Source organism: Montipora foliosa, chromosome 9, assembly GCF_036669935.1.
Source record: "Montipora foliosa isolate CH-2021 chromosome 9, ASM3666993v2, whole genome shotgun sequence".
Taxonomy (NCBI): Eukaryota; Metazoa; Cnidaria; class Anthozoa; order Scleractinia; family Acroporidae; genus Montipora; species Montipora foliosa.
In genome coordinates this window covers 44,077,205-44,087,204 of record NC_090877.1, presented here as the reverse complement: position 1 = coordinate 44,087,204, position 10,000 = coordinate 44,077,205, and the positions used below count along the sequence as shown (strand labels likewise).

At 37.8% G+C, this 10,000-nt stretch overlaps 1 protein-coding gene across 1 annotated transcript in view; it reads left to right on the top strand.

Moving 5' to 3' along the window:
- The first annotated feature begins 1,446 nt into the window (after positions 1–1,446).
- The window catches only part of LOC137970866 (uncharacterized), a 13,539-nt gene continuing 4,985 nt past the window's right edge, over positions 1,447–10,000 (top strand). Inside the window, exons 1-7 of the mRNA XM_068817487.1 lie at positions 1,447–1,757; positions 5,063–5,117; positions 6,640–6,705; positions 7,117–7,242; positions 8,219–8,301; positions 8,675–8,743; positions 8,987–9,038. Of these exons, the coding sequence (XP_068673588.1) occupies positions 1,590–1,757; positions 5,063–5,117; positions 6,640–6,705; positions 7,117–7,242; positions 8,219–8,301; positions 8,675–8,743; positions 8,987–9,038 (619 nt within the window). The 5' untranslated portion in view covers positions 1,447–1,589. The remainder of the gene's footprint in view (positions 1,758–5,062; positions 5,118–6,639; positions 6,706–7,116; positions 7,243–8,218; positions 8,302–8,674; positions 8,744–8,986; positions 9,039–10,000) is intronic.

Sequence of the window (10,000 nt, the reverse complement as noted above, 5' to 3'; positions counted from 1 at the left end):
GCTCAGTGGTTAGAGCATCCGTTCTAAATCACGGAGGGTTGTGGTCTCAAATTTCATCGGGGGCTCGGAATTTTTCCGAGCTCCCAGTTGATGCATAATATCTTTCATTTAAGACTTAGATCATCTTGAAAATTCCGAGAACTGCAAGAGTAACTGTAGTCAGCTACAGTTTAGGAAATTGAAAAAACAAAAAGGACAGGATCGGAATGGTCCAGCGTACTTTCATTTGCTGTGCATCCCCAGAGAAAAGGAAGAATTGAATCCGGAGGATTCAGTCAAGGCTTGGAAATACTGTTAAAAAAAACATTAAAATGAACAAATAAATCATCTAAAAAGACTTATGTTGGAATTTTCGCCATCTTTGGTGGACTGAAAACATGGAATGCAAGCGGTTGCCTAGCGAAAAGGAAAAAGGAGCATTTGAAACCAGGAGCCCATGAATAGGAGCCTCCCAATGCATTATATCCTTGAGTCAATCTTTGCCCATATCTTTCTATTTTTAGAACTAATCCTTCAGCAGGAGACTCACATTTACAACAATTTACATCAATTTGCACAATTTGCATGCATTGTTTTTGCTATTTTTGTCTTTGTTCCACAATAACTGTATTCTGATAGGCCATTCTAAGCAGTGTGTGCAGAGCCGAAGAACTCGTAGCGTTCTAAAAATAGAAAGATACGAGCAAAGGCTGACTCATAGGGCTTGTATGGGAGAGGCAAGCTCCTACTCATGCGCTCCTGTTTGAAACTGAATGGGCCATTTCCGAGTTCATGTCTGCCTCCTCTTTAAAGCGAGTCTAAGTGCGGAGTTTTTCTTATGAAGATTAGTTTTCATTCATATGTAAAGTAGAACTAATTACCATCACAAGAACTTCGCACTTAGACTCGCTTTGAAGAGGTTGCAGACATCAAACGGGCCGGAGGGGTCCTCAAGTAAACTGGAGGACTCTCCTATATGAAAGTGACTAATACGGGGTAGCTAGGGCCTTTTTACCGCTAAAACATACCGTCCTCCAAAAAAGAAACAGAAAAAAATACGAGCAAAGTAACAGCTGTATTAAATCGGGGCAATGATATGTAATTAACCAATCTACACTATTCTACATTTTTTCCTGTAAAGATGTAGACTTTTGATGTCTTGTAAAAGAAAAGCGATAATTCGTCATCTCGTGGACAGCCTCTAATGTGGAAAGGAAAATAAAAACTTTTTAAGCCCAAACATAATTATGGGATTTTTAACCCTAACACCCCAAATGATAGGAACATCCGGATTTGCACCCCAATGAGAGGGACAATCGGCATACCTCTTCCCGACCTACCGGAAGATTAAAGTCCCAATTTACTTCAACTATCCGATACATATGTAGGTGGAAATACATTCATCAATGAGCATTAACAATGCTTATTATGAATGTTCATTCGGTTCACTAAACAGAAATCAGTTCTAATTTGCACATTTTAAAACTCAAAACGACGTAGTCGGCTGCCCTTTGTTGATATTTCTGCGAATCGCTCACAACAGCGTCAAATAACAGAACGTTGATAAATGACAAGGCACGCTTTTCGTGCGCGTACCATTTGAGTGAAAAATGCCTGCAAAAGTGAAGAAGAAGACTGTTTTGGGGCCATTATGTTGTGTTATGATCTTTGTGGTTTGGATTGACGCAACGGCAGACAAGCCTTCATCACAACATGCCCTCTGTCTTCGCGAATGTAGTAGACTGGCTCGAGGAGAGGTCTTGCAACGGAAATCACAGGTAAGTTTCCCGCAGAATGGTCCTTACTGAAAATTTTATATGATATGTATGTCACTTGGCAGCAAAAATCGGATTTCAGGGCCACGAATTGACAAGCGTTCGTACAACCAAAAGCTTTCGTCGATAGATTAGAGCCAGAGACCTCAGAAAGGTTAAAAATGGCTTTGAAACGAATGCATAGCTTTACGAATCACGCCCAGACAAATGTAAAAGGATACTGCTCATATAACGTGTTTACTCACACTCTTGCAATATTGGTTTGATAGCTCGACTTGGTGATTATATTTCAACAATTATTCTTTACGAGATTAGTTTAATTTTCATGAATTTCCTTTGTTTGCGCTTGAAAAATTATTTTTTTCCGGTTTAAAAATATATGAAAAATTGTAGGATTAGATCATACTAGGTATATGAATTAAGTCCTTGTTTTCTTGGTGAACATATTTGATCTTTCAGATGGCAGTTGACGGTCTACTTTGGCACGCGGGTTCATTAGAAAAATAGTCCGTCCGCAAAATTCAGTGGTCTAAAGAAGACCGTGTTTCCTTGCTGTATCAGAATGTTAGAAATCCATTTCTTTTATTTATGATCAACTAGCTCCACTTACTGATTTATAATGATACAAGCTCTGTTTCAATGCATGTGAACACTTATTTGAATGCACACAGCGATTTTCACATTAGAAAAATAACCTTAACTAAGTGTTTTAGATTGGACCAATTCAATTTTCCATTTTGAGGAGATTGTAATACGTAATTTTCTTTCTAAGATTTCCATAAATTTAGTACTGATATCTCTGAACAAAAAGGCCCCTGAGGCAAACAAATGACGCCATATTTTTTCTTGTCGTGTCTTGCTTGTCTTTGTTTGTCTTTTAAAAAAGCCCTACTGAGGTATTAATGCCCCAGCAATATCTTCAAAGCACCTCTCTTCCTAGAACTAGCCAATAGCAGCTAAAGCCTTAATTTCTAAATTTCAATACCTAGGAAACTAGCCGGAATCGAGGTTTGGTTGGCTTCTGTCATATACTTCGATGACCAAAATCCTTTTATAGCTTTCAACGCCAGCTTTCGTTGGTCAATTTTAAGTCAGTTATCATTTTAGTTATTGCACACGGCCGACCTTTTTTGCCAAAGTTAATGACTGTTTTCCACTTTTATCCTTAATCAAATATATACGAGTATGGTCAAAGAATGATTGTCTCTCTTTTAGCCTTACACAGCAAATTTTGACTAGTAAAATAAGTAACACGAGTACTTAATTTCTTTTCGTATAGATAGGTTGGTTACTCTTTCTTAAAAGTAACCTGTATATCGATGGATTGCCACCAAAATTTCTAGAGAGTATACACAGATAGCAATGATGTAATGTGGTCGAACAAAAGGAACTAACGAGAGATCCGTTTTGTTTCATGGCGGCGGTGACATAACGCGAAACGACCCGCAGTTTCTAAGTCTCTGATTTTTAGAGGACATGTAACTGATCTTGAAAAGCCCAATTCTTGTCATTTCAACCCAATATGGGCCCTAATCATTAAATTATTGGATAACCAGGAAAAAATATACCCAGTCGGTCAAAGGAAGAGTAAGGCCCTCAAGAAAGAGAAAATTTTACCACGCTTGACCGGATGCACGCAATCCATTTTTTCGCCCAGTTTAAATCAAAATCTGCATTCTTGAAAGTTTCGATAGGGATAACCATCTCCAAAAGCAATAAAGGCATGACACTGTGCTACTGGAAAGAGAAAAAACATGATTGTTATAATGATATAGGGAACGAAGTTCACCGAAAGAATTCAAAGACTGTTGACAATGAACTCTATTTCGATTACCTCTGAGGACCTATTCATAGAAGTCGATGATTGCCTTCGTCGAAAAAAATTCGAGTCGAGTGTCTTTTTACCAGTCGCGATCTCGGAAAGAACGGCTGGAAAATTGTTTTTTGATGTTTGTGGGGAGCTCGTGCCAAACATCTACTGACCAAGCCATTCCACTGAACTACACTTCAAAAGACTTAGTTAACAATTCAGTCAGTGCGGGCTGCTTTTAACCTGGGCAACAGGCTTTAGTTTTCAAGCTACCATAATCATTGAACGATGAAAGTTAGAAAACGGGGCCTTGAGGCTTACGCTAGATTTTTTTAAGTAAAAGTACTCCACATTATTCAGTCTTAAGTCAGCTGTTAAGTCAGTGAATGCAAACAACGTTCTAACCCTAACTTTGCATTCTTCTTTAGGAATTCGTTTGGCCCACGTCCACAAAAAATGCAAGTGCGAAACTGCGTATAATGAGTTAATTCAAAACCAAGATAATTTATCCGATCCTGATTTTCATTTCAAGGCCATATTCGGCAAACTTCATGACTAAAGGCGTCCAGTTTTCTATTTATTTGCACTGGTATATATACATGATCAATGAGGCTTACAAGCATGAAATTCCATGGAGAAATTTAGAATTTTAATTTATGCCAATTTTTTAGGTATTTCCTTAGGTGGCTTAAAAAAAACACAAACGAGCATTCAAGCACACAGAAGCAAACTAGAGTCGCCCAGTACATTAGTCGAAGAAACTAAGGTTTCCTGATGTTTATTTGAAGGGTATCCTAGGGAGCCTAAAGTCGTTCAGTTCTAATTCCTCTTTTGTTGCGTTTTTCTTTACACATCCTTAATTGTTTTTCCCTTGTTCAACGAGGCTTACAAGCATTTTTATGACCATTTATACTGGAGCAAAATAAAATTTGTTTCCTGTTAAATTCCTTTTTTACCTTACACCTAAGCAACTGAGACTTCCAATGAGTACAACAGTCCGAAAGAAGCCGAGATTTTCTACAGTTCGGTCATCTAGCATGAGCTGGAAATGTCATAATTATTTTTAATTATTTGGTCATAAGTAACTCAGAGAGGAAGTTGTAATTTACGCAGATATTGATCAAAAGCATTCACTCACAAGAACTATTTTAATGGAATTTATGAAATAAAAGTTAACTTTTCAAGTTATTTAGTTAGACATAATTCTTAATCAATACTACCTTTTCTTAATTTAACATAAGAAGTGATCAGAAAGAAAACTAACTTTTCCGTCCGTTTGTTACATTAATCCTGCATGGCATGCAATATAACATTTATTTACCACAGTATCAGTGAATAATTTGCTAAATGCAAAGGTGAACTAAAAGCACATATATCACAAATTATTAATTCAGAGAAATGCGTTGCCAATTTGCAATGAGATGTGCAAAATGCAAAATCATTGAATCCTCCAAACAACCTAAAAGAAAAAATGCAATGCTCTGGTTTTATTTTGCAGATATATAATGATGTGTACATTTCTTGCCATCGTAAATGCCTCTTTAAAACAAAAGGTACGTATTTCGAAACCGGTGTTTTGAATAAATTTTCAACAAATTCCTTTTACCCCCAGAGCGAAACTATTTTGCGCCTTTACAATGGAGAATTGGTATTTAACAATTACTGGTATCGAACAAGGAGAGGTTTGTTATCTTGAGTAAAAACTGAGTAATTCACAAACGTTTTGAACCCGTCCACAAATATCCGGATATTTTTAAAAGTAGACTTTTTTTTTCGTCCAGTTGGCCTCTCGTCCACTCGAATACAGCGTTTTCGGTCGCCGAAAACGAAGGTTTTTGAAAACGCTCTCCGTTCTCGAAAATATCCGGATACATGAGCACGGGGCCTTTCTACTAGAGAACTTTTAATCAAGCATGACGTCAAAATTGGCATAAACAGGTTTGATTCCCAAAACCAAGAAATAAAGTCAACAGTAATCAGTCCCAAGTGATCCACTTAGACCGGAACATTATTCGTCGCGGGAAAACAAAACTCTAGTTTGGCTGCATGCCTTGCCTCTGGATCACGCCGATTTTCCCTTTCGTAAACAAGCGATGTCATTTCACTGTTAAGTTTGTCGTTTGCAAATGAGGGACAAAAAATACTTAATCTAGAACTAGATTAGCAGCGTATTTCACTTAGAATTAAAAAAAAAAAAACTAAAAAAAGAAAACCTTAAAAAATTAGAAAACGTTGATGGAACGATGTCGAACGCGCTTCAACACTTTATTGAAAGCTAACGAATTAAAAGGCTTGGTTACTAAGAATGGTATCGACCGTCTAAAATCGGCATCGTCTGTTTACGAAAGGGAAATAAGTTTCGGGCAGACGCCAATACGGTTGAAGTGGAGAGCAAACCATGGGACCACGCGTTTCAAGCTGAGGATAAAAGGAAGTCACTGTGGTTGTGGTCTGTCATTACACTATTTTCGAAATGTTAAAATTCATCCTTCATCTTGAACAACTATGCAGCTTCTGTAATCATTAGTGATGATCGGCATCATAAACTAAGAAAATTCTCTAATATAATTATGACTAAAGCAGAGTCGAGAGAATCGGCTTTAACCAGTTTGTCTCAATTGGAATCGATTCTCGGATTAGACGACGCATTTGGGTTGACCTTGTTGGTTTCCTTCTCAGCTCCGAGGAGGTTTTTCCTTGCCGTCTTGCGGTTTTTGCCTTCGAATTAACTCATCTTTTGAGTTGATCTGTGAGTTGATCTGCTATTTCATATGTTCTCTTATTTCCCACGAACTATAAGGGATAGGAACTCATTATCAGAAGACATTGTGAGAAAACCAAGTCTAACAATTAAGTTTCAAAGAAGCATTAGTATAAGTTTCTGTTTGATTAGTTAAGGTTGCAATCTTGACTTCTATTTTCATTTGATACCTGTACATATTTTAAGATCCCCCATTTGAAAAATTAAGGATTTTTCATAGAAAAGAAAAGGTGGAAGAAGAACAAGAAGATTTGAGATCATTTCAGACTCCTTTGGACTCAAAGTGATTGTTATTATTTCATTTAATCTGGCAGTTCATCGCATCTGGAATGTAAAAGCCAGGAATCGTCGCCAAATTAACACAATTCAACCGGCCCCTGGTAAGTTTGCGAAATTCTTTCATTTCAGACCACTGACAGAACTTCAAATTAAGCTCTGAATATTAAATACATCGCGTCGGTGACTGAAATATCGGAAGGAGGGGTGGGGCTACTTCCCTTAACTGATGTATTTTTAAAGTCTTTTCGCCATCATGTTAGCTGTAAAAATGATCTGTTTCAAAGTTCCCCCTGCAGCACAATTGCATCCATATCCCACCTTTTCATTGGAAGTCCTCATTACACACTATCAAAACATTGCAATTCCTGTGAAACTAAGGTGCTGGTCCGATGACAAAAGGTCAAAGCCTTGAACTTGTATAGTTCGAAGTTTTGGAGGTGTGGAACTAAGAACTCAGCCTTCTTCAAGTTGAAATAATAACTGTTTTGAGGCATATTTGTGGTTGCTTTCAGTGTGTCCTAAGGCAAACCAGTCAGTCATAGAATGGCGTCCGAATGTATCACATATTAATGCAACCATTTTCCAATATGAAAACTCCGATGACTGGTTTTTCAAGGCAACGTGGCCACCCATGAAAGGTACGTGATTTATCTTTACAAATTAAACGATATGCAAACTAGATTGAAACTTGATGCTTGCAAGAGAAATAAGCAGGCTTCGGGCAATTAGATTTGCTGAAAAGAAGACAAGCCTGAGTCTTCATTTGTCGCATAACAAATTTCTTTTTTTTGCCAGTGGGGACAGGGCTCTAACAAACTTGCTGAGTAATACTGGTTTTATGTGAGTCGCTATTTCTGGTGCATAACAAGATGGATATCAAAAAAAATCCTCCGCATTCCAAAACACACAAGTAAATATATTTTTTGAAAGTACTCTAACATAAAGCCCTGGCCAAAGTATGTAACAAAGTTGGATACCAACATGCAACATTGTTGGATGTAAATGTTGAGGTAGTGGCAAAACACTATCCAACATTGCTTGACAAAATTGATTCAAGTTCAAGTTGGCGCTATATAACTGAAACGAAAACCGCTCGTAGCGTTTACGGTACTTGAGCTGTTGTAGGAAAGAAATGAACGATTTAAACAAGAGAAAACCAAAGAATGAAAACGTGTAGAAAATGGTATGTTCACTGCAAGATACATCCACGTTTACGGGAGGTGATCAGTGAGAATTATCCCGGATCAATTTGAGGAATTTTTAAACGCTGTTGAACCAGGCATCTCCAAACAGGGCAACAAAATGGGTGGTGAATGGTGAACCGCTTAGTCCAGTTAAAAGGCTGTTTATCAACAATCACGACTGCCTTTTGGTCCACGTTCGCCATCTTTGTTGAAAATGATACTAAGAGCCCGGGCTTGAAAAAGTAAGACAGTGATTCGTGATTGGCTAGCACGACACAACTTTGTTGGACTCGGAGGGGCAAAAACACTGCAACATTGTTGCGTCGCGCATTTGTTCGTGCGGACGAGGCGTGTGCGTGCAACGGCACCGAAATCTCATTCAAAAGGATCATTAAAATATTTATTTAACAATTCTGTGTAACTTTTTTAGATCGTATAGGTATTTGGAAAAATATTGTCTTTCGACTAAAAAAGGATCCTGATGACCCGTTGGACTGTTATATACTACCAAAAGTAAGTAGATAAGTATTAAGAACGTTTCGCAAACCATTCAAGATATCATTTCAAAGAGATCCGACTCATAGCTTAACATCAGCAACGAAAAAGCAGCAGTCCTAGTCACATGACCTCATTCGTTTTTGAGCAAAAAAAAAGGTTTCGCTTTGAATAAGGACGATCATATAAAAGGGCAAGCATGCATGTAAATTTAGATCATTGATATCATAGGCCTGGCTCGCTCTTGGCTTATTATTGCTTGAATTCGCTATAAAACGCTTCAAAAACCAATAACTCAAAGATACCATTTATCGTGCGACAAAACTTTGTGCAAAACCCGCAAGAATTTTTATTTGTCTGACGTTCATAAATTTCTTTTTTTTTATTTCAGAACCAGACCTCCTTCGTTGCTAATCTCACTGCGTTAAATTATACGTATGATAACGATATTTTTATGGAGGTAAATGATGGTTTGTAAAATTATTTTCATTTCCCTAGTCAATGTATTTGGAAGCATAATAATATAAGTTACCATGAGCACATGATTTTTACCTTTTAAGTAATTAAAGAACTGGATATACTGGTTTAATCACCAGCATTGTAGAACTTAACTGACCAGCGCTGCGATTCTATGCATGAGCCTTGGTCGGAACTGGGGTATGATCACGAATTAATTTTGGGCTGTTTCCTTTCTGTACCCTAGGTTCACAGCTTTCCTTTCAAGAGCACCGTAGCAGAGCTTCGTTTAGTTCGCGGTAAGTAAATAAATAGTTGCCTTGCACTTAAGCGCATGAGTGAATCACAGTTCCCACTCAATCCCACGAGTGACATCCTATCTGGGAATTAAAGGACACAACACACGATGCAATGTTAACGGGCGCATTATTAACTAAAGAGGGCAAATGCTTATCTGCATAGGAAATCCTTCGCGCTCTGCATTTTAACCACCTATGAATGTTGCCAAGAAATCAGTTATCCCATACCAGTCACAAAAAGCGCCGTTCCAACAGTAATTAATTTGAATTTTACCCTTTCAATTGAGTGTTCCCCGCAGCTCGGCAATTTTAGTATGATGGTTGCCTAGTACGTGAAACTCGAGTAACAGCTCTCTATCTTTCAGGTGCTAGTACGATGAAAAAGAATCAGTTCTCGTTTGTCTTCACATTTCAAAAGTACTTGTGATGAATGCTCAACAGGCAGCTTAATTAGTATGCAGCACGAGAGTTTTTGGCATTTAGATTCATATTCGAGTTCTGCATTAATTAAGCCGCATTCACACACTTATTTTAAGCTAGTGTGTACGTGACGTAACTTTTCCTCGATCCCGCTCTCTGAGGGCTTATCTGTCAAAACCACACCAAGTAATTGACCAAATCGGCTAACTAAATGTTGTACCCAATTCAAAACTTTTGGGAATTAAGAATAAAACGTTTTGTTCCAGGTATTTCCATATCAGTTAAATATGAATGCTGCATTATCATGCAAATATAATACACAAAGAATCTGAATCCCGGGAGATTTGAATTGGGTACAACATGAGATAGCCCATTAGACCTGTGGTGGACCGTTAAAAAAAATGCCGTCAAAATAAACAGTTTTTCTCTTAAAATGATTGCATAAAAAGTCCCATAAGGCGAGCATTCAGCCCAAGAACTTTCGAAATCTGAAGAAAAACCAAGTGATGTTTGATCGTAGTAGCGCGACCCACGTCTGACCA